This window comes from Heterodontus francisci, chromosome 29 (assembly GCF_036365525.1).
Source record: "Heterodontus francisci isolate sHetFra1 chromosome 29, sHetFra1.hap1, whole genome shotgun sequence".
In the NCBI taxonomy this organism is placed as follows: domain Eukaryota; kingdom Metazoa; phylum Chordata; class Chondrichthyes; order Heterodontiformes; family Heterodontidae; genus Heterodontus; species Heterodontus francisci.
In genome coordinates, this window is record NC_090399.1 from 22,922,947 (window position 1) to 22,948,260 (window position 25,314).

Here is a 25,314-nt window from a genome sequence, read left to right on the forward strand (position 1 = left end):
TGATTGGCGACAACACGTTCATGGACTTTGGAGAGGAAAGGGAGGTTGGAGATGGGGCGGTCGTTTGCAATGACAGGGTGGGTCAAGGGTTTTTTTAAGAGCAGGGTGATGACAGGACATTTGAAGGAAAGAGGGACAGAACGTGAGGAGAGGGAACCGTTCACAATATCATGGGAGCCAGGAACGGACGCGGCCCCGTCTATCCGATCAGCTGAAAAACTGAGGAGCCGGGGCTGTGAGCACCTCTGCTGAGCTCGAACTTGCTCCCACGTCCTGGGTTCCATCCCCCGGCTCGAGCCCCTTGGCTGGGTTTGTCCTGATACAAACACCACCCACATCACCATCTGACTCTGAGAGCGAGAGAGAGAAAGAGAGGCAGCAAGGACCTGGTGGGGGAATGGAAGGGAGACAGAATCAATGTGAGAATCAGAATCAGATGTGAGGAGCTGTGAATCGTACCAGTGGCATTGGAAGAGAGACTGTGCCTGTTGCTTCCCCTCCTGTCCTGCAGAGGGCGGTGTTACTCTCTTCCACCTCAGCACCCCATCACCACTGGATGTATGTTCACATCCCCAGGATTTCTGATGTCTTTCAGTTGATAGAAGTCTAAGAATAAATATTATATTCATGGAGTGGAAACACTGTGACACACCTTGGGGCTGCTCTCAGTTGTTTTGTTTATTCATTAATTGAATAATTGATGTAACTGGATATTTCACCGCGCTCTCGATCTGCTCTCTGAACTTCGACTGAGTCACCACATAAATAAATGTGTTTGTGCAGCAATTTAAATTCCGCAGCAAATATCCGACATTTTCAAATATATATTCTGAATCGTTGGAATTCCCGGGATCTGATCCTGTAACATAATATAAGAAATTTATAACATACACCGACCACAGAAGTATGAAGCTTCCGGATATGGTGAAGAGTAAAATCACAGATTTCCTTCTGCTCTCCATCTCTGGGTCACTGTGATTCTCCCCCTTGCTCTGACCCCTCAGTCCTTTACGCACTCGACTGGCCACTAAAATGTGTCTGACTGTCAGAGTGTTGAGCAACAGAATTAAAGCAAATGGGAGCAATGGGGTTAAAACCGTATCAAACCAGTCAAATCCCACCCATCCGGGCTCAGTGTAATAGTTTGGCTTTATCTCACAGCGCCATGGTACATTATCAATTATCTCTCTAGCTTCGTATGTAAAGTAGAAGGGAACGTTTTTTAAACAGAGCAGAATGCTGGTTGTTCCGAGAGCCACAGCTGCAGTTTTCTCAGTGCAATATTTTGTTTTCAGCTTCTGGCAACAAATGGCCACAAATCGATCAAAGGAGAAAGTGACGGTGAACCAGACAGAACAGTCTGTGGCTGTCCGAAGCAGGATAACATTAACACTACACACAGGGGTGATTTCCAGGAAAGATCCCGGGAAATAATAATAACTGATCCGCCAAAGTATGACCTCAGTGATAATGACCAGCAGATCCGCTGTTGCCATGGCCATCAGGTAGCGAGTGGTGCAGGTGGAGAGGCCGCACTTTCCCCGGGACAGGATCACAATCGCCACTAAATTAACTGTAAGAGAGAGAAGGGAAAAGAAAAACTGGAAATTACTGATCGAGCATTCTCTATGTGTGACTCAGAGAGTACGGGCAAGATTTTAGCAACAAAAACAGGCAGGTTTGGGACAGGGCGAGGTTAAAATTTATGAATCTTAACATTGACTCCAACCCATCTCCGTCCTGCCCACTTCCGGGTGTAACGGAGTTGGGACAGGGAACGGGCAGACAACCGCTCCCAAGAGGCGGGCTGGCAATTTAAATATTTTAAATGAGGCTGGAGGTCTCTGATTTAATGGGCTGCATTTTAAATCTTTTCCGCTGAAACAGGCGGCTTGCATAAAAAATGCAGCCCGCACATACAGGGACCACACGCCACCGCGATTCCAAACGTGGTGGCTCATTACTGTATCAGGGGCGACTGCCCCACCCGCTGATCACATGGAGGGGGGGCCGGCGAGACTTTGCGGCAGTGGCGTCCAGCCCCAATGCGCAGGCACCAGCACTAATTTTAAAGGACTTACTGCCCTCAATAAGCATTTGAAATTTAAAGCGGCAGTTATTGTAAAGTTTAGTAATCATGAATAAAATAACATTTCCATGCGCTCTCCTCCCTCTCTCCCCTCTCCCCAGTGGCATATTACAACATTCCTGCCCTTTCCCCCACCCTGCCCGAATATCTACCTTGACAATTTGACCTCCCCAATACCCCTCGGCCTAATTTCGGAATCCTTGTCTGTTCCCCCTTCCCATCATCCCTCCCCCAAGCAATCTGCAGCATTGTCACCCCACTCACCCCCTCCCACACAGAGAAAATGACCTCCTCATTCTCCCTACTATCTGATAGTAAATTCTGAAAACACTCAGCAGGTCAGATAGCATCCGTGGAGAAAGAAAGTTAATGTTTCAGGCTGATCAACTTTCATCGGAACTGGAAGATATTGCAGATTAACAGTTTTAAAGCAATAATAGGTCCAGTGAAAAGTTGAGTATAGGGGAGGAAAGAACAAAGGGGAAGGTCTGTGATCAGGTGGACGGCAGGAGTGATTCAATGACAAAAGTGATGATGGTGCAAGGTGAATGGGACAATTACAGATACAAAGGATGGCTGCAGAGGACGTGTAAATGTTTGCAGCAGAGTAACAGAGAGGGAGGGGTGCATGGAAAATCTGGCAAAGAGGAGAAGGAACCAGTAGCCTGGAAACGTGACAGGGGATGGTAGGTGGACGTCAGGAGTGTGGACCAGCCTGCCAGCAGTGTACAAATAGTGAATCCTCATCCCAAGCACCAGACCACATTTCCCTCCACTCCCAGTCAATCTGGTGCAGCCATCCTCCACTACCAGAACAGCCTGTCCCAGAAAGTGGGAACAATGGTTATAATCCGAAGATTTAAATCACAGTGTTGAGACCGACAGACAATACATGTCGATTGGAACAGACTGACAGACAATACGTGTTGAATGGAAGAGACTGACAGACAATACGTGTCAAATGGAAGAGTCTGACAGACAATACATGCTTAATTGAAAAATCTGATGCTGGTCCTCATTGAGTTTCAGTCGAAGTCTGTAGAATGTCTGGGATAGAGTGGTCTGTGTGGGAGTGGAATTATGAATTAAAATGACAAGTAACCAGAAGCTCTGGGTCAGACTTGCAGACTCAAAAGACGAGTCCAGCAAAGCAATCACTTAATCTGTGTTTGTCCCTCCCAAATGGCCAGCACACGACATTGTGAGCAGAGTATACAGTCACAAAATGATAACAAGTAAAAGCAAATCACTGTTTCACCTCGAAAGAGTGTTTGGGGCCTTGGACAATGGGAAGGGAGGGGGTGAATGGGCAGTTGTTACAACTCCTATGCTTGCATGGAAAGTTGTTCAAGGAAAGGGAGCAGATGCTGTGGGTAATTGAGGAGGGCACCAGGGTTTCACAGTAAATGAGGAGCGGGGCTGGGGAGCAGAATATATGCTTGTTGATGGACATAACTCGATGTGGGATAAATGCTGTAGGAGGAAGAGTTGAATTTTTTGGCGAGTGTAGTCGAATGTGAGGGGGACAAGGAAATCTTCTCATGGTTCTTGTAGGGAGGGGAAAAGGTGTAGGCAGTAATGTGGGAAGTGAGGTGGTCACAGTCGAGAGCTCTGTTAACCAAAGTGGAAGCTAATCCTCAGCTGAGGAATAATGAAGATATTTCAGAAGTACTGCTATGGAAGGCAACATTGTCGGGGCAGTTGGAATGGAGGTGGAGAAACTGGGAGAATGGAACAGAGTCATTCATGGAAGTGGGGTGGGAGGAAGTATAATCAAGGTAGCTGTGGAGCTGGTGGGATTGTGGTAGATATTGGTGGATAGCCAATCCCCTGAAATGGAGGTAGGGAATCAAGGAAGAGAAGGAAAATGTATTAGCTGGACCATGTAAAGACCAGGGAGGTGTGGAAATTAGATGCAAAGGTGATGAAATTTTCCAGTTTAAGGAAAAAGAAGGAAATATTATCAGCTGAGTTATCAAAGTACCAGAAAAAAATATTTGACCGAGGGGACCTGAGTAGGATTTGAAACAGAAAATGGTCCGTGTATCTGACACAAAGGCTGCATAGCTAGGACACATGGAGGCTGCCATTGTAACACCATTTGGTGTGGAATATCACAATATTTACACCCGAGGTCCCCACACCAATACCTTACAACACGGTTCCTTCACAAGGATCAGGAATAGGAACCTGTGAGCGATTTCATTCCCAGACCAGAGCTGGTGAGGAAGAGAGAAGTTGCAGTGGGGAATGCAGAGTGAATGAAACAAAATGGATCAATTCCAAACGGGGCCCTCAGAACGTACCAGCAGGAGACGGTGGAGGGAAACTGGGCTGGAAACGGCCTCATGGTGTCTGTCAGGCAAGATTCCATCCATTGTAAGTTTAAGGACAGTTCGGGTTTACTGGATTTTGGAGCAGAGAGGGGCAGACGGGCATGGATAGAAATGAAAATGGAATTCTGCAGCACAGCTCTGAGCTCAGAAGGAAGGAATTCTGTTTTGTTATAGGACAGTCAGGGATAGTATCACAGCTGCAGAAAGGGAGGTCGTCGAGGAGGGTTTGTCTACTGAGTCATTATGGGTGGAAGTCAGAAACAGGAAAGGAGCAGTCACTTTGTTGGGAGTTTTCTATAGAACCCCCAATAGCAACAGAGACAGGGAGGAACAGATTGGGAGGCAGATTTTGGAAAGGTAACAGGGTTGTTGTCATGGGTGACTTCAACTTCCCTAATATTGATTGGAACCTCCTTAGTGCAAATAGTTTGGATGGAGCAGTTTTTGTCAGGTGTGTCCAGGAAGGTTTCCTGACTCAATATGCAGATAGGCCGACTAGAGGGGAGACTATGTTGGACTTGGTGCTGGGCAACGAACGAGGCCAGGTGGCAGATCTCTCGGTGGGAGAGCATTTCGGTGATAGTGATCACAACTCCCTGACCTTTACTATAGTCATGGAGAGGTACAGGAGCAGATGGGATGGGAAAATATTTAATTGGGGGAGGGGGAATTACTATGCTATCATGCAGGAACTGGGGAGCATAAATTGGGAACAGATGTTCTCAGGGAAATGCATGACAGAAATGTGGAGGTTGTTTAGGAGCACTTGCTGCGACTGCTGGACAGGTTTGTCCCGATGAGGGAGGGAAGGGATGGTAGGGTGAAGGAACCTTGGATGACAAGAGATGTGGAACAGCTAGTCAAGAGGAAGAAGGAAGCTTACTTAAGGTTGAGGAAGCAAGGATCAGACAGGGCTCTAGAGGGTTACAAGGTAGCCAGGAAGAAACTGAAGAATGGACTTAGGAGAGCTAGAAGGGGACATGAAAAAGTCTTGGCGGGTAGGATTAAGGAAAATCCCGAGGCGTTCTACACTTATGTGAGGAACAAGAGGATGGCCAGAGTGAGGGTAGGGCCAATCAGGGATAGTGGAGGGAACTTGTGCCTGGAGTCGGAGGAGGTAGGGGAGGTCCTAAATGAATACTTTGCTTCAGTATTCACTAGTGAGAGGGACCTGGTCGTTTGTGAGGACAGTGTGGAACAGGCTGATATGCTCGAACAGGTTGAGGTTAAGAGGGAGGATGTGCTGGAAATTTTGAATGATATGAGGACAGATAAGTCCCCGGGGCCAGACGGGATATACCCAAGGATATTACGGGAAGCGAGGGAAGAGATTGCTGCGCCTTTGGTGATGATCTTTGCGTCTTCACTGTCCACTGGAGTAGTACCGGATGATTGGAGGGTGGCAAATGTTGTTCCCTTGTTCAAGAAACAGAAGAGGGATAACCCTGGGAATTATAGACCAGTCAGTCTTACGTCGGTAGTGGGCAAATTATTGGAGAGGATTCTGAGTGACAGGATTTATGATTATTTGGAAAAGCATGGTTTGATTAGAGACAGTCAGCATGGCTTTGTGAGGGGCAGGTCATGCATCACAAGCCTTATTGAATTCTTTGAAGATGTGACAAAACACATTGATGAAGGAAGAGCAGTGGATGTGGTGTATATGGATTGTAGCAAGGCATTTGATAAGGTTCCCCATGGTAGGCTCATTCAGAAAGTAAGGAGGCATGGGATTCAGGGAAAGTTGGCTGTCTGGATACAAAATTGGCTAGCCCATAGAAGTCGGAGGATGGTAGTAGATGGAAAGTATTCAGCATGGAGCTCGGTGACCAGTGGTGTTCCACAAGGATCTGTTCTGGGACCTCTGCTCTTTGTGATTTTTATAAATGACTTGGATGAGGAAGTGGAAGGTTGGGTTAGCAAGTTTGCTGATGACACGAAGTTGCTGGAGTTGTGGATAGTGTGGAAGGCTGTTGTAGGTTGCAACGAGACATTGACAGGATGCAGAGCTGGGCTGAGAAGTGGCAGATGGAGTTCAACCTGGAAAAGTGTGAAGTGATTCATTTTGGAAGGTCGAATTTGAATGCGGAATACAGGCTTAAAGACAGGATTCTTGGTAGTGTGGAGGAACAGAGGGATCTTAGGGTCCATGTCCATAGATCGCTCAAAGTTGCCACCCAAGTTGATAGGGTTGTTAAGAAGGCGTATGGTGTGTTGGCTTTCATTCACAGGGGGATTGAGTTTAAGAGCCGCGAGGTTATGCTGCAGCTCTATAAGGCCACACTTGGAATATTGTGTTCAGTTCTGGTCGCCTCATTATAGGAAGGATGTGGAAGCTTTAGAAAGGGTGCAGAGGAGATTTACCAGGATGCTGACTGGACTGGAGGGCATGTCTTATGAAGAAAGATTGAGGGAGCTAGGGCTTTTCTCATTGGAGCGAAGAGGGATGAGAGGTGACTTGATTGAGGGGTACAAGATGATGAGAGGCATAGATAGAGTGGATAGTCAGAGACTTTTTCCCAGGGTGGAAAGGGCTATCACCAGGGGGCATAATTTTAAGGTGATTGGAGGAAGGTTTCAGGGAGATGTCAGAGGTAGGTTCTTTACACAGAGAGTGGTGGGTGCGTGGAATGCGCTGCCAGCGGTGGTAGTCGAAACAGATACATTAGGGGCATTTAAGCGACTCTTGGATAGGTACATGGATGATAGTAGAATGGAGGGTAGGTAGTTAGTTTGGTCTTCGAGTAAGTTAAATGTTCGGCACAACATCGTGGGCCGAAGGGCCTGTACTGTGCTGTACTGTTCCATGTTCTATAGAATGACCCAACGGATGAACATTCAGATCCTGAAGAAGTGAGAGAGAGATTGCTGAGGGGAGGAACTAAACTGTCAAAAAATAGTGAATAAATTCAACAGAATCTTCAAGACATTTAAGGTAAAAAGTGGGGAGATATTTGATAAAGTAGCCAAAGAGAGGGTAAACTCTCGGGTTTAGATGAATTGCCTCCACACACACTAAACAAAGATAAGGAAGAGATAGTAGAGGCACGATTATCTTTTCATTCATAATCATCAGAATAAGGAATAGTGCCAGAGGGCTGACGGACAGCTCATGTAATTCTTGCATTTAAAACAGAAGATAGAACAAGTCAAAAGTTCTATAGACCAGTTAGCATAACGTCAGTGTGGGAAAGATAATGGAATCCTTCATCAAAGATGTAACTGAAAAACATCGACAGACACAGAATACAATAAAGAGGAGTCAGCATATATTCCAAAAAGTCAAACCTTATTAAATTCTTTGAATAATACCAGAAACAGCAGTTAAGAGGGATTCAGTACATGTAATATACTCTGATGTTCAAAAGGCATTCACTGAAATACCACACAGTGGACTCATCAATAATATTACAGTCAATGGAGTTAGGGGGAAAGCAGCAGAATGGACAACATGCTGACGACAAACACAGGAAACAGGGATAAAATTCCTTACTCAGGTTGGTAGAAGGAGAGCATTGAGATTCCCCAAGCACTGGTACTGGGAGCACTGTTATTCACCAATTAAATCATTGACAGGGATTTGGGAAGCAGAAAGAAAAATGCAAAATTAATAGACAAATCCAAATAGAGAGTGCAGTTAGTAGAGAGCAAGAGTGCAACAGAATACCTGAAGACATTAATAAACTTGCACAATGGACACTTAAATGCTGCAATAGTACGGGCTTTGATGAGATCACATCAGGTACATTGTGTACAGTTTTGATCTCCATACCTGAGGAAGAATGGACTTCCTGAGGTAGGGTGCAGCAAAGGTTCATGAGATTGATTCCTGGGAGGAGAGGATTTTCTTATGAGGAGAGAGTGAGTGAATGTGCCCATACTCTCTGTAAGTTAAAAGAATGAGCAGTGATCTCATTCAAACATACACAATTCTGAGAGTATTTGAAGGGGTATATGAGAGGCTGTTTGTCCCTGGCTGGAGTGTTTAGAACCAAGGGTCACAGTCTCAGGTTAGCCATTTCGTACTGAGATGGGGAAAATTTCTTCACTCAGTGGGTTGTGAATCTTTGGAACTCTCTATTCCAGAGGAATGTCAATCCTCCGTCTTTGAGTATATTCAAGACTGAGTCCAATGGATTTTTGACTCTCAGAGAATCAGCCCTGAACTTGTTGAATGGCGGAGTAGGTTCAAGGGGCTGTACAGTCATGTGATTCATTATGAACAATAAATCGCAAATTTTTTTCTATAAGTACATTTATTCAGTCAGTAAATAAGATAAAGTAATATCTGCTCAACAGACTAAGCTCCAGATAGTGAGAAACACACTTGGCCAGTACAATTAAACTCATACAATCTGACAAAATCCTAATAACATCTTCAACTCACATTTCATCATCACAATTGTAAATTGTAAAGTTTTGTCAGATCCTTCTGAGAAATTATTCACCCACTACCACACACTTTCTCACTTTTCAGGTTCCTTCTGTAGTTTAGGTAATCGAGGGTTTATTATGACAGACTGCTCAAGACAAAGCCCCCAATCAAAATATATGATTCAGATTAACTTGAGTGAACTGAGAGAAACACACTGTTGATTCAGTCCCACCCCTCCACGGAGCGCCTGAAATATCATTTTAAACTTTCCAAATTAAAGGAAACCATAGCCAAATTGACAATCTATTAACCCCTGAATGAGGCTAACCAAACCAAGTGTCTTTTGATGAACATATTAACTGTTTAATTAGAAAACCTAAATTCTTAAACACTAGTAAGATATAAACAACATTTAAAATAGAAGAAAGTAGTGGCCTTGCAGATATACACTCCTGCAAAAGTGGAGTCTTCCAATGCAGAACAGTCCAAGATTGCTTGAATTCCTCACAGCTGTCCAATGGGGGAAAAAGGTTCTTCAACAGTAGAACAATCTGTGGTCTAGTTCAGCAGCTGAAGTGATGCTTTTCTTCTCCAGCTATGAATACACTCATTAACAGCTTGCAAACACTTTTTAATGAATCAATTTGGCTGTAGAAATTTTGAGGGATAAAAGATTGTCACAGTCTAACTTCCCTTCCTTCAGTTTCAATTATCAGAGATCTCTGTTCCGTTCATGCTGGTCCAGCTGTCAGTGTCTGTTAACGATGTCTTAAAAGCCAGTCTTTTCAGCTAGTTTCCAACATCAATCAGCAACATTGTATCTTTGCCCTTTTTCTCCTAATGGCTGTATCCTATGGCAACGAAAATGCATATTTGAAGATGTTTGTATCCTATGGCAATGAGAATGCATTCTTTGACTCAGTCCCTGGAGCTTGCTGCCTTAAAGCAGTACTGATTCTTTTACAGCCTGAAAGACATACTGTATACTTCCTGGAAAGAAAGAAAAAACTGCAGGATCATAACAGGTTGCTACAGGGCAGAATATGTAATTTGGCTGTGAGTTTCATCACTGGAAGTGATATAACAGAACTTGTATAGAACCTCATATGGAGTGAAACTAGAAGCCATCGACAGCAGAGGCACGGAAATAAACCCCAGTTCCTATAACCGTCAACCTCTCAGATATTCTGTTGTAAGACTAATCAGCCTCAGAATATTACATGGTGGCAACAGTGAACTGAAGAAGAAATGGAAAAATCACTGCCCTTACCGGAGAACTTTGAGAAAGTAGCTGGACAGAACTAAGCAGATGCCTGGACGAAATAGGTCTGCAGATTTACCAGGTAGCATACTGCTTTGGGTGTCTTGCAGAAGCCAGACAAAGAGCAGGTCAGTGAGGTATTATATGCCATTGGGAAATGCGTGAATGTCATCCTCATGACATAGGGCATTGAAGAAGATAAAGCTACGTACAAAGAGAAGATCAAGGCTCTGGAGTTATACTTTAGCATCAGAAAATAATGTGATTGTTGTTACGACCGAGGTGGGAGGAGTGCACTGTTTTGTTCCAGTTACAATTCTCTACAGATCACAACATATATTTAAAATTTTCCCAATTACCGATACAGTCAATCATGGACTCTACTTTTATCCCAATAATAAAACATACCAACCGGGATTCTTTCATAAGAACACATTTATCAGTTTATTTATCAGCATTCGCCAGAGCTGGCGGGCAGCCATAAAGACAGGGCTAAAATGTGGCGAGTCGAAGAGACTTAGTAGTTGGCAGGAAAAAAGACAGAGGCGCAAGGGGAGAGCCAACTGTGCAACAGCCCCGACAAACAAATTTCTCTGCAGCACCTGTGGAAGAGCCTGTCACTCTAGAATTGGCCTTTATAGCCACTCCAGGCGCTGCTTCACAAACCACTGACCACCTCCAGGCGCGTATCCATTGTCTCTCGAGATAAGGAGGCCCAAAAGAATAAAACAAGTCTGAAAAAGTAATAAATGTATTGACATATGAAAGTTCCCTTTTTACCTCAGCCCCTCATACACACAAACACATATAAGGGTTAATCAAAAAATAAAGCGATTTTCTCTTTAGAGATCTAGAACAAAAAGAAAAGAAACAGGTAACAAATTAATACTTTGGTCAAACACTTGCTAATTCTTGAAGAAAAAAGAGAAGATATGGGAATCTGCCCAATGTCATTTTATTGTCTGGTGCCTGGCTATATGGTGATGGGTCACTGGGATCCTTTTCCTGGAACAATTCGTTCAGGTGGCGCTGAGTATTTATCTGGCAGGTTTTGCCAGCGTCACAGGAGAAATGTGGCAATAGGAGTTTCAGTTTCCACGCATTCAATGCACGGGTTTATTCAAAGAGAGAGAACAAGCTGAGCTGGGTGTTTCTTTTCCTTGGCAGACAAAATCAACCGTCTCAAAACAGTTCACCCTTCAACTCCCTGTCCAAAATGAAAGCCAAAATAATCTCTCCAAAAGCAAAACTCCACGCTCAAAAAACCCTTGACCATCCTAAATCTTGCCTTGTCATTTCTCTGTAAACATCTCCCTTAGTCCAAGATTTCTGTTTTTTATTTATTTTAAAGCACATGATTTCCAGCAAGATTGTTTCCAACACAACATTTCAAATGTCACCTCAGTGATCTTTTTTAAAAAACAGAGTCCAATAAGTATGAAATCTTTAGCCTCCAAAAAAAAAGAATCCACTTCCACAATTTAAATATAAGTCCTCAAAAAACCCTAAAAATATAGAAGCGCCATCATAACATTGTCGTTTAATAAATAGTCTTAACCGAGAAGAGAAACAATTGATTATTTTATCAATGACTTATATAAGCTCGCTGAAAGTTGTGTGAAATTTGACAGTTTGCAGGAAGAGTTAGTTCGTGATACGATCATTGTCGTATGATACTCTCTCATCTGCAGTCAAGAGATGATTTGGCATTAATCAAGGCAATTCAGCTAAACAGGCAAGCAGAGGTTAGAGGGGACAGGAAAGCAAAGGTTGGAGGGGACAGGGACACTCCGATCTCAGAAGTAGCAGACTCTATTGAATAATTGAAGAAAGTGAAGGTGAAAAGCGGTGGTCAAAGAAAGGAAAGGCGGGAAGAGCATCCAGAGTCAGCAGTGTTTCCCTGCAGTATGTGTGGCTGAGTGAGGCACCGGTGGGAAAATTGCTCCAACTGAGTAACAGAGTGTTTAGGTTGCAAAAAGAGGGGGCACTTCCAATTGGTATGCTGCAGCGAGAAACCAGTGCTGCAAAATATTTTTTTAAAAACTAAGTAAAAGAGAAATTTAACAAAGTCCAAGATGTACAATGTGTTGAATTACTGTTTCTAGGAGAAATTCACGGAGCAAGTGAAGATTCATGGATAGCAGAGATTATTGTAAGAGGCTATCAAACAAGATTCAAACTGGATACTGGAGCAGCAGTTTCAGTACTGGCAGACACAAAGCTATGGCTGAAGAAAGTAAACATCAGACGGACAGATAAAAAATGGACCTGGAGGCATCTAGCTGAAGGTAATAGGAGAGCTGAAATGATTCTGAGTCACTGGGGAAAAATAAATTCCTGAGATATTCTATGTAATTACGAATCAGAATTGCTCACTATTAAGCAGAAACTCTTGCATAGATTTACATTCAATATTCAGAGTTGAAGAGCTGAAAGGCATGGAGGAACAGCCAAGGATTTTTAGGACTAAATTCCCTAAATTATTCAACGGATTACCCAGCCTACAACATCACATTGAGAATGGATGCAGAACCGTTGTGTTTATATACACTGAGAAAAGTTCCACACCTATTCCGAGAGAATGTAAAGAATGCAATAGAGCTAATGACAACTCACCCATTACTAAGCCTACTGGATGGTTCTCAGGTATGGTTCTAATGAAGATAACAAATGGGTCTATTCGAATTTGTGCAAAACTTACACAATTAAATAAGCTGTGCAGTGAGAAATGCATCCAATAACAGAATCAGTGGACAAGAGTCTGGCAAAGCTCGGGAAAAGCACGATTTTTCACTAAATTAAATGCTAACAGTGAAGTTTGGCAAGTACCTTTAGGTGAAGAATCTAAACTATTGATGACTTTTTCAATGCCGTTTGAAGATTCTGATTTAACAGATTGCATTTTGGGGTTAAGTCAGCACCGGAAATTTTCCAAAGAAAGACGTCCAGAATCCTGGAGGAATTAGAAGGCATCTTCTGGCACATGGATGATGTATTGATCCATGGTGCATGTCAGCAGGAACACTATGACAGAGTGTGAGCAGTGTTGCAGAGATTCCAGGAAGTTCGTCTAACGTTGAAGGAGAAGTGTGTCCTTTTACAACAAATGGTGAGATCTCTAGGTCATATTGTTGGTGAATCAGGCATCAGAGCAGACAATCAAATGAAAAACTGTCGTAACAGATTTTCCTGAGCCGAAGATCATAACAAAATTGCAAATGTTTATGGCCATGGCCAATCAGGTCGGAGAGTAGTTGCCGAACAGACTATCAGAAACAAACCACTGAGACAGTTATTAAATAATGACAAGGCTTGTTGTTGGAGTGAGGTCCAATAAGAAGCTGTTGAAAAAATCAAGCAGAAATTCTTTCTTCAGAAGTACCAGCACATAATGACCAAACATTGCCACCCATTGCAGCAGCAGACGCATCAGCAACAGGGCTAGGTGCAGTCTTGTTTCAGTACAAAGCAATGGAAACCACAGGCTTGTGTATTTTGTATCTCGTTATTTGACAGAAACAGAGCAACCATATGTCGTCATCGAGGAGGAAGCGCTGGTAGCAATGTAATCATATGAGAAATTCGCTGACTATATGCTAGGTGTTCAATTTAAGATTGAACAGATCGGAAACTATTAGTTACTCTACTAAATACAAAGTTACATCCAAGAGTGCAAAGGTTTCATTTGAGGTGAATGAGATTCGACTCTGGACCCAAATATGGTCCTCAGAAATAGCAAATAACAGCAGGCTTTTTCCCCTTGACATTACATCAGCAAGATCTGAAGAAGGTGACATTCTATTATTTGAGGAAGTAGACGTGTTTGTTTGACAACAACGAGAGAGATTTTAATTGCTATAAATCCGAAGTTGAGTGAAATCAGAAAAGCTAAAAAAGATGAAGCATGTGCAGAAATTCGAGATTATTGTTTGCATGCATGGCCAGCATACATGGCACACAACCCAGTGTGAAGGCAATATTTTGAGTAACAAGTTCATTTGAGTGTCGTTGATGATTTGCTGATATTTGATGAGAGATTAGTCATCCCCAGGTTACTAAGATTCGATATCATGGAAGATCAGAGCAAGGCCATTTAGGAGTAACAAAATGCAGAGTCAGGGCTAGACAGTCGAAAGAGATTGAAGAAATGATATCAAGGTGTATCATGTGTGCTGTCAATCGCCATGAGGCGAAGGAGCCACTCATGTCATCACCTTTTCCGTCTAGACAATGGGAACATCTGTGTATGGAATTTTTCGAGCATAGGATTAAGATGTTCTTAATCATTGTTAATGACTATTTGAGGCAGGTCGAGGTGAATCAGCTACAAGGTCAGAGGTCAGAAGCTGTAAGCAGGTCCTTGAGAGAAATCTTGGCCATGCTTGGGATCCCAGACATGGTGATATCTGACAATGAACCACAACTCAAAAAACGAATGATTCAGAGAGTTCACAGAGGCATATGGCTTGACTCACATCACTAGTTTATTGACATATCCTCAGGTAAATGGTAAAGCTGAGGGAGGTGCAATGACTGGCAAATCATTATGAGAGAAAAATGAAGATCTTCAATTAGCACTTTTAAGCTCTAGAGCAGCATCACTTCAGAATGGTTTAGCCCCCTGTGAATAGTTGATGGGACGAAGGTTAAGAACACAACTTCCTATACTTCCACGCTGTAGAGTGAAACTAGAAGCCATAGATAGGTGATGCATGTAAATACATTCATGTTCATTTAACCGTCAATCTCTCAGATAGTCTGTTATAAGACTGATCAGCATCAGAATGTTACACTTTCTAATTCCGCCTCCAGTGTTCCTCCTCTGTCTCTTTACTGCTCCTCTCTCTATCTCTCTGCACTCTCACACTCTATTTCTCAACTATCCTTTCCCCATCCAATTTAATCCCAATATCCTGCGTCTGCATTCTGTTCACCATTCTAATCCCAGAGTCAGTTTGCTCAATTGTGAAGCTTCCATGAATAGTTTAAAGATTCCTCAGGTCACACAAATCTCCGCATGTTCACATACACTGTTCACTTCAGCCACAATGCATGGAATAAACAGAAACGAAAGCCTCTTCCAGGCACACGTAGAATAACTGAAACTCCTGTAGCCAGTCCTTCAGCAAGAACACATCCAACTTAAAAGGAGCCAACATTTATAAAGATTTAGCGACTGTACTGCGAAGGCAGTTTGTAAATTGACAACAGATAAGCTTTCTTATCCCAGGAACCAGCAGGACTGAACCCTTAAGGCAAACTGCGAGCTGAAATGAAATTATTCATAAAGATACACAGGCACAATCAAGTAAATATATTAGTCAAGAGACAGCTGTTACAATTAGACAACACAATGATAATCACCTATCCAGATTTAATTTACTTATCTCAACCATTGAACTCCTCTAGTAATTCTAAATAGCACTTCAAGCTAACTAGCTGTGGGTTCCAGTATGAGTGGGTGGACGCTCACAAACCTGGAAATGATAATCGCAAAAACTGTTTTATTAGGGTGAAACAGATGAGATAACAGCTTACCAAGAACTCCAACAGCTGCAAGAACGGGATAATAAATGTCTTCTATCTGATGGATTACTGGATGTCCCATTTGTGTGAGAAGTACAATTTCTATCAGTCTGGAACCTGCAGCTCCTGCAGACACTCTGAGCTGATCCATTCCAATGGATCCTGATTTATACAGGGGTTCAGTCTCTACTGACATGGTTAACCCCCTGATTATTGCTATTAGTTATACTCACTTGAACAAACACATTATATCCGCAGCTTTGACTCTGTAGTAAATAGTGTGGTGGATAAAACAGAAATCTCTCAAAGTCCCGCACATGATCTTTGTATGATCTCTCTCTGGAGAAAGCTGCAAGCTTTGCTTATTACAGGGTTGATTGCACAATAATAAGTGGATTCATTTACAGTTTTCATGTGATTGCATTGACTGATTCAATTATAAATGTTACCAATTTCTCTGCATTGTACACTGAATCCAGGGACACAAGCAGGCCTGTTTTACACTGTTCCTGCAGTTTTCCAGTTACAATATGAATTTTGAGATTCTGGCATGGGGATAGTTCAGCATCACAGCCTAGAACTTACTATGGGTGATATTAGGGGACGGAAACTAAATGCTTCTCATTGACATTACACTCACTGTTATTTTACTGCAGCTGTTTACTTGGTTATTCTATATTGGTTATTTTCTCCAGCAAAATTAGAACTGTGCCACCTCCTGATTCCATTCATCCATTTCATTCCTGACCAGCCACCCAACCTTCACCTTCCATTCGTGCCAACTGATCCAAAAATTCTGTCCATGTTCTGCCATCACTGAGTCACACTCTCCCATTGCTCTCATTCTAATTGGCCCACATTGGCTCTGTCCCCCATTGCAGTAAATTCTGATCCTTGGGTTAAAATCCCTCACTGTCCTCATCTATCCCCATCACCATCCTCTCCACCAAACCTGCAGCAAGCCCTCCCTGTGATCTTCCCATACCTCTGCCATGACCATCCTTCACTGGGACAGCCCTGGTTTGGTTCTGTTCGCACTGATTTGATAACCGACAGAATATCTCCAGCAATGACTTCTCACCTCAGACCAACACCACCACCTCTGGAGTGCCTGAACCTTCCATTCTTCTTCCCTCCTCTTCCACATCGAGATGCTGCCCAATGGCCACAGCATCTACAGACATGGAGTTAGCTTCCAAATGAGAACTGACAACACCCAGCTCCAGCTTTCCAGCATCTCTCTTCATCCTCTGCTATCACAATGTCATCAGATATTTTTATATTTTATCTTAAGCAGTGAGCATCATGGAAAGGTCAGAATTAATTGCCCATCCTTAATTTCCCTTTCGAAGTTGGTGGTGCAACGTCTTCTTGAATTAGCGCAATCTGTGTGATGTAGATACACCCACAGTGCTGATATGGAGGTAATTCCAGGATTTTGACCCAGCGACAGTGAAAGAATGGTGGTATAGTTCCAAGTCAGGATGGTTCATGACTTTGAGGGGAACTTGCAGGTACTGTTCTTCTCATGTGCCTGCTGCCCTTGTCCTTCTAGGTGTTAAAAGTTGTGGGTTTCGAAGGTGCTGCCAAAGCAGTCTTGGATGAGATGCTACAGTGGATCTTGTATCTGGTATACAATGCTGCCATTGTGCGCTGCTGCTGGAGGAAGTGCAATTTTAAGTTGGTGGCTGGGGTTCTGATCAAGCGAGCTGCTTTTCCTGGATGGCGTTGGGTTTCCAGAGTCTTGTTTGAGCTGAAATCATCCAGGCAAGTGGAAAGTATTCCATCACACTACTGACTTGTGCCTTGTAGATGGTGGACAGGCTTTGGAGAGTCAGGAAGTGAATCCACAGTCTCAGACCTGCTCTTGTAGCCAGAGTTTTGATATGGTTGGTTCAGTTATGTTTCTGGTCAACGGTCACTCCCAGGATGATGATCGTGGGGGTTTCCATAATGGCAACGGCATTGACTGTTAAGGGATAATGATTAGACTGACACTTGTTGGAGATATTCATTGCCTGCTGTTGTATGACATGAATGTTACTTGCCATTGATCAGCCTAAGACTGAATATTATCCGGTCTTTCTGAATGCGTGCATAGATGTGAATATCTGCCCCTCTGACCTTATGTTGGAGAGAAGGTCATTGATGGAGTAGCTGAGGATGCATGGGCCTAGCACATTATCCTGAGGAGTTCCTGCAGCGATGTATTGGGCCGAGGTGTTTGGCCTTCAACAACAACAACCAGGATTCTTTTTGCACTCACCTACCAGTGAGAGTTTTCCACCTGATTCTCATTGACTTCAATTTTGCTTGGACTCCTTGATGCCACACTCGGGCAAACACTGCCCTGATGTCAAGGGCTGTTACTCTCACCTCACTTCTGGAATTCAGTTCTTCTGTCCATCTTTGTCCCCTTCCCCAGCACACCGCCCCCCACCCCCCGCACCCCCAAATGGTAATGAGGCCTGGAGCTGGTTTACCCTTGCAGAAGTAAAACTGAGCATCGGTGAGCAGGTTGTTGCTGAGTAAGTATTGCTTGATTGAACTGTTGATGACAACTTCTATCACTTTGCTGATGATTGAGAGTAGGTAGTCATTGGCTGGATTGGATTTGTCCTACTTTCTTGGACAGGACATACTGGGACAATTTTCCACATGTAGCCATACTGGAACAAGTTGGCGAAGGGTACAGCGAGTTCTTGATCCCGTGTCCTTAACACTATAGCGCGGTGTTGCTGTGTCCAGGGCCTTCTGTTTCGTGATATCACTTGAACTGAATCGAATCCTTTGCCAACTGGCTTCAGCTTTGTCTTTTGCACTGCCATGCTGTGCTCCCGCTTCTTGAAGATCGGGTTGTTTTTGGAGCCTCTTCCTCCAGTTACTGCCATTTACAACTGAATGTGGCAAGACTGCAGAGCTTTGATCTGATCCTTTAGTTGTAGGACCGCTTAGCTCTGTTTATAACAGAATCTATTTTTGCAAGAGATGCAGTTTACTTCAATTAAACAAGAGTGTTGCCTTTTGACCCACCACAAATTCTTCCCCTTTGTCACCGATTCCATCCCCCTTCCCCTGACTATTGTCTCAGGCTGAATATGATGCTTTGTAACCTCTGATCCCTATTCACTCCTGATCTAAGCTTCTTCTGTCCTTTGCATCACAAAAAGTGCATACTTTCACCTCTTTGACATCGTCAGCACTGCCCCCCAAGGCTACTTTAGGGGTAGACTGTCTACTAATATTCATTATAAGCTCACCGACCCCCACAGCGACCTCGACTAGTCTTCACACCCTGCCTCCTGTAAGGTCCCCATTCCATTCTCCCAATTTCTCCCTCTCCAACGCATCTGCTCTGATGGTACAACCATCCACAACAACACTTCTGATATGTCATCCTTTTTCTTCAGCCAAGGATTCCCCCTACACTGTGGTTGACAGGGCCCTCAATGTGTCCGACCCATGTCCCGCACTTCTGCCCTCATCCCTTCCCCTCCCTGCCCTTTACCACACTTTCCACTCCACCAGCCCACACATCAAAAGGATCATCCCCTGCCAATTCTGCCTCCTCCAGTGTGATGACACCACCAAACACATCTACCTCTTGACAATTTATTGTTATTGGATTACAGTCAAGAATACTTAGGAAACTGAAATTACAGTTAATTGCTCAATTATTTATAGACTGATTAACAAAGTGAGTTAATTGTTAAATTGGTTATGATATCAAGTGTACATTTGTCAGTTAATTCTTAAAATGGGTTTAACGGTAATACAACAGGGAATAAAGTTACAGCTCGGTACTTGAGTAGACATGGTAATCAGTACACAGCATTTAAAGTTAAAGTGAATTCCCTCCCTCGTCAGCATTCTGAAGGGATCTTTCCCTCTGTGACACCCTGCTCCACTCCTCCATTACCCTCGAAACCTAGTCCTCTCCCCACAGCACCTTCCCATGCATTCGCAGGAGCTGTAATACATGCCCTTTTACCTCCACTCTCCTCACTATCCATGGTCCCAAACACTTCTTTCATGTGAAGCGGCGAGTTACTTGTACTTGTTTCTGTTTAGTATACTGTATTCACGGCTCACAATGCGGTGTCCTCTACACTGGGAAGACCAAACATAGCTTGGGTGACCATTTTTCGGAACACCTTCACTCAGTCCAAAAACAGGACCTCGCGCTCCAGGTTACTTGCCATTTCAATATACCTCCACACCTGCCCCTGCTGTCCTGCCCACATCTCTGTCATGGGCCTGCTGCAGTGTTCCAGGGAACATCAAGACAATCCCGAGGAACAGCACCTTATTTTTTAATTAGATACGTTACAGCCTATTGGACTGAATATTGAGCTCAATAATTTCAGAGCATGATTTGCCACCTTTTGTTATTTTATTTTGTTACATCTTTTTTTACCATGTGCCTGCCTACTGTTCTCTTCATATTTATGCTTTTGGCTAGGGCTGCCCATTATTCTGTCATGAACACTCCCTCTGCACTAATGCTTTGTCTTTCATCACACCATGAGCACACTCTCTTTGCCTTTGTACCATGACCTTCTCAGTTAATCTGTCCGGCCCTCTGTTGTATCACACATCTTCCCTTTTGTTCACTTTCCCTCCATCCACAGTTAACTTGTTTAAAACCGATGACATTTCTAAACTTTGTGATGAAAGGTCACTGACCTGAAACATTAACTCTGCTTCTCGCTCCACAGATGCTGCCGGACCTGCTGAGTATTTTCAGCATTTCCTATTTTTATTTCACTGTACATTGGTTATCAGGTCCAATTCAACTATTAGCTGTAAATCCAATCCATGACATATTTCTTATCAGGTCAAATTTTAAAATAAATGTAACTTTATAACCCTGTGCATGAGTTGTCAAGCCCAATTTAACAATCAACTGTAACATTATTCCCCTGCGTATTATCAAGCTAATATAATAATTAACTGTTACAATATTCTTTGTGAATAACTTTTCATGCACAACAAACAATTAATCACACATTTCTCCACGATGCCTAACATAGCAATTAACTGTAACTGTATTAGTTATCAGGACCAATGAATAATTGATAGTAAATTTATACCTGTGCATTAGTTGGCAAGTGCAATTAAACAATTAACTGCAACTTTATCCCCGTGTGTGCTGGTTATTGTGTCCAAAGAAACAATTAACTGTAACTTTATTCTCATGTTTAATATTTATCACGTACAATTAAACAATAAGTGTAACTTGCATCCATTGTGTATTGGTTATCAAGACCATTGTAAAACTTATCTGCAATCTTATTCCCTTTTGTATTGGTTATCAAACCCATATAATGATAATTGTGACTTTAGTCACCTGTGTATTTGATATCAAGACAAATTTAAGAATGAACAGCAGCTGTGTATCCATATGCACTCTTTATCACAACTGATTTAACAAATAACTCATTCTATTACACAGTGTATATGCAATTGAACAATGAACTGCTACTTTATTTCAATGTGCAATGATTATCTTAATGCAATATAACAATTAAGGGAATTTTCTGCACCAGTGTACAATTTATCATATCAAATTAAATAACTCTACATTTTCTCCTGTGTATTGGTTAATATGTCCAATTTTAGATTTATTTGAAACACTCTTAACATATGTACTAGTTATTGTGCCGAATTTAATAATTAACTGCAGCTATATTATCCAATGCATTTTTATAGCATGACAAATTTAACAATTCACTAATTTTATTAGCCAGTGTATTTGTTATATTTAATTAAACAATTAAATGTTAAATTATTCTCCAGCGTACTGCTTATCTTGTCAAATGTACCATTTATTATGAGAGTAAATTATCCTCTTGTGTATTGGTTATCATGTCCAATTTAACCATAACTGTAACTTTATTCCACAGTGGATCAGTTATCAAACCGAATGAAGCAATTAACTGCAACCTTATTCCCTTGTGCTTTATCGCGTCAAATATAACAACTAACAGCAAGTATTAGTTATCCAGGCTCATAAGCATTAATGCCCCCCCCCCCACCCCGTTCCACTGCTCTCCTTTCTGCTACCTCCCCACTCTGCACGCACTCCTCCCTCCCCACTTTTCTCCCCTGCCCCATCCCACCATCCCGCTCTCCCGCTCACCCGCTCACCCCCCACCCGCTCGCCCGCCCCCTCCCCCGCTCGTCCCCCCCCCATCTCGCTAGCCTCTCCCGGCTCGTTAGCTTGCCTCCCCCCCGCACGCTCGCTCTCCCCGGCCATTATGTGCTGCCATGTGTTTACTTTGCCTTTCTGTGTTTATTGGAGTAACCATCTTTAGTCCTGGCAGTTATCTGAACGTCGTCGACTGTGACATTTTAGTGCCACAGGCTGTATTTGCGCATGTGCCCGTGCAGCGCCACCTAGTGGCTGCGTTGTCAGCAAACCCAGCCCTTCAGATACCTTCAAACTTTTCCACTTTATTTCTTCTGCTCTTTTCTGTCCCTATCTGCATGTGTGTATTGCATATGCATGCTAGCATGGGCGCATCATGTATCTGTAGGCATTAACCCAATTAGAGTTTAAGTTTAACAAATGTTCACCTTTCTTGTATAAACCTAAGAAAACCTGTTTGTGCTGGTTTCATTGCCATATAATTGGAAGGCAGTGAACAAGAATTCACCAAGGGGGAGCTAAAAACACCATGTGTTTCAAAATAAAACCCTGTTATGATAGGCCCAGGTGAAGCCTGAGAGGGAACCATAGACAGCTTTCTCAACTGATCATAAAGGAAAATTGGGGGCTTCCGTCCTGGATTTTACCCACAAACAAATGAGAAAAACTGGAAGTGGGAAGCCAAATTGTTCCCAATTTAAAAAGAGCAAGATTTCAATACAGCTTTTCTTGTGGTTGTGTGTGATTGAATGCTAATGCATCTACGACTGAAGCTAGTAACTCCCCAAGCCAGGGTGAAGTCACTTGGTATAAGTTAAAAAAAACGCTGTCTATGGAGGAGTTGAGGAAATTGGCTGAGTAGTGTGGGATCACTGTACATGGCAAGGCTAGGAGGTCTGAACACCTAAGGCTAGTGGCTGACCATTTATCCCTTAAATCTGAAGCTGCAGAACCAGGGTTAGAAGGAGACTCTGACAGGTTATTGTTCGCAAAGGTACAATTTAAATAGAGGAAACTTGAATTTGAGAAAAGGGAAAAAGAAAGAGAGAGGAGCGGGAGAAAGAAAGAGCCTTCCAGAAGGAAAGTGAAGAAAAAGAAATACAAGAGAAGGATCAGGAGTGAGAAAGAGAGCGACAGGAGAAGGTGAACGAGAGAACCTTCCAGAGGGGCGTGAAGAAAATGAAAGGCAGGAGAGGGAGAGCGAAAGCACATTCCAGATGGAATGCGAAGAGAGAGAGGTTTTTGTTGACTAGGGTGGGGGGAGTGGTGGGGGGTAGGTGGCTGTGACAGAGTAAACCCAGTGAAAGCATGGCCAACATGGAGCAGTGTAATTCAGGGCTGGGTACAGAATTGTTAAAACTATCTCAACTGATCCCAAAATTCCATGAGGAAGATCGGAAGAATTTTTAATGTCCTTTGAGAGACTGGCAAGGCAGCTAAAATGCCCAGCTGCGACTTGGTCTCTTTTATTACAAAGCAAGTGAACTGGTACAGTTCATGAGATTTATTACCTGTTGCCAGATGAGAGTTCATCAAATTATGAACTGATAAAACATGCTATCCTTGGGGCATATTACTTAGTACCCGGAGCCTATCGCTAAAAGTTTAGAACCCTCAAGAAGCAAGTTAATCAAACTTATTTATGTATTTATTTATTTAGAGATACAGCACTGAAACAGGACCTTCGGCCCACCGAGTCTGCGTCGACCACCAAACACCCATTTGTACCAACCCTGCAGTAATCCCATATTCTCTACCACCTGCCTACACTAGGGGCAATTTGTAATGGCCAATTTACTTATCAACCTGCAAGTCTTTGGCTGTGGGAGGAAACCAGAGTATCCAGCGGAAACCCACGCTTATCTGGAATTTGAAAGAGGTAAGCAACTGGCTTTTTACCAGTGGTTGAGGGTTTTGAAAATACAGCTTAGCTATGAGAACCTCAGAGAAGTAATTCTGTTACAGGAATTTAAACACTTTCTCCCACTTTCCATCAGGACACATGCAGAGGAGCAGTGAGTTCAGAAAGCCCGGCAAGTGGTCGTTCTCGCTGATGAGTTTACTTTAATTTATAAGTCAAGGGAAAACAGTCACCCTGCAAATCCGAAAAGGACAAAGGGGTGGGAAGGTAATAGGAGCCCAAGCAGTCCTGGGAGAGAAAGAAAAGCAGGAGAAACAGGGATCCCTCCTCTAGCCAAACACAAAGGTGCTGGGAACAAGAATGAGACCAGAGACCTGTGTGCAGTTCAGTTGTAATAAAGCAGGGCATTTAAGAGCTGACTGCTGGAAACTAAAGGGTAAGCCTGTAGCGTTACTCAGGGCACCCCCACTAAGTGAAGAAGGGAACCTAATGGAAATCACAGCAGAACAAGCTGTGGCTTTAACTGCAGTAAGAGTGCAAACCGGGAAGCTTACTGCTGCAGGTGCAGGAGAATGGAATAGGATTCCTGTAGGTTATCAGGGTTTTGTGTCAGAAGGGAAAGTAACCCCAAATCCCTTGAGTGGGGCAAGCAAACCCATAGTTATTCTCAGGGACACAGAGGCCACTAGATTCCAGTTACTGGGAAAAGGCCTGACCTTTCCCTCATCGAATGCAGTGAACACCAAAATGGCGGTGAATGTTATTGGAGGGCAGTTGATGCCTGTATCTGCACACCAGGTGCACCTGAAGTGTGACCTAGTTTCGGGACTGATGACCATAGGGATTGTCCCTAGTTTGCCTGTGGATGGGGTTGACCTGCTCCTAGGTAATGATCTAGTAGGGGTGAAGATGGCGGCACCCCCAGTAGTGAAAGACCACAGGAGGTCAGAGAGACAAGGCCATGGCAGAAAATGGACCACTGCAATTTCCCTCAATGTGTCATAGATGAGGAAATGATCAAATCAACGCCCCCAGAGGAGACTGCAGTGACACTGCCAGAAGATGACCAGGTCTGCCTTTCCGAGACTTTCTTTGGAAAGTTAGGAGACCTGGGGAATGAAATAAATTGATTTTCCCTAGGTGAGGCACAGTGAGCCGACCCAGTATTACGGGAGTTAGCACAGGCTGCCCAGGCTGAAAGTGAAGCAGAGGGAGTCCCTGATTGCGAATATATAAAGAATGAGGTACTGTTGAGGAAATAGAGTTCTCCTCACAGACCTGAGAGCAAGGAGTGGACAGTAGTTCACCAGTTAGTGGTGCAACAGAGGTACCAGAGTGAAATATTAAGAAGGGTCCACGAGACTACAGTGCCTGTACATGCCAGTATACAAAACACCAAAGCCCGCATTAGACAACGGTTTGACCGACCAAAACTTCACAAAGTGTGGTGGAGTACTGCAGGAGTTGCCACATGTGCCAGGTTGAGGGGAAACCCCAACCTACAGAGAAACCTGCACCCCTAAGTCATGTACCGGTGTTAAGAGGACCATCCAGCAGAACTGTAAGGGACCGCCACCAAGAATAAAAAGGAATAGGCAGACACAAGGCTTGCAAAAGGTTAGACGGGGAAAGGGAGAAAGTGACCAACAGAGCAGGTTAAAGTAAGTCCGGGAGGAATCCCAGATGAAAATCCCTACTGTCTGGTCAGCCAACCA

At 43.4% G+C, this 25,314-nt stretch overlaps 1 protein-coding gene across 1 annotated transcript; it reads right to left on the minus strand.

Annotated features, from left to right (window-relative positions):
• Positions 1-665: 665 nt before the first annotated feature.
• LOC137345979 (probable G-protein coupled receptor 139) lies at positions 666-2,439 on the minus strand. The gene is made up of 2 exons (XM_068009250.1): positions 2,388-2,439; positions 666-1,588 (listed from the first exon to the last, which is right to left on the minus strand). Exons 1-2 carry the CDS (start codon positions 2,437-2,439, stop codon positions 666-668), a joined length of 975 nt encoding a protein of 324 aa, XP_067865351.1.
• Between the last annotated feature and the right edge of the window lie 22,875 nt (positions 2,440-25,314).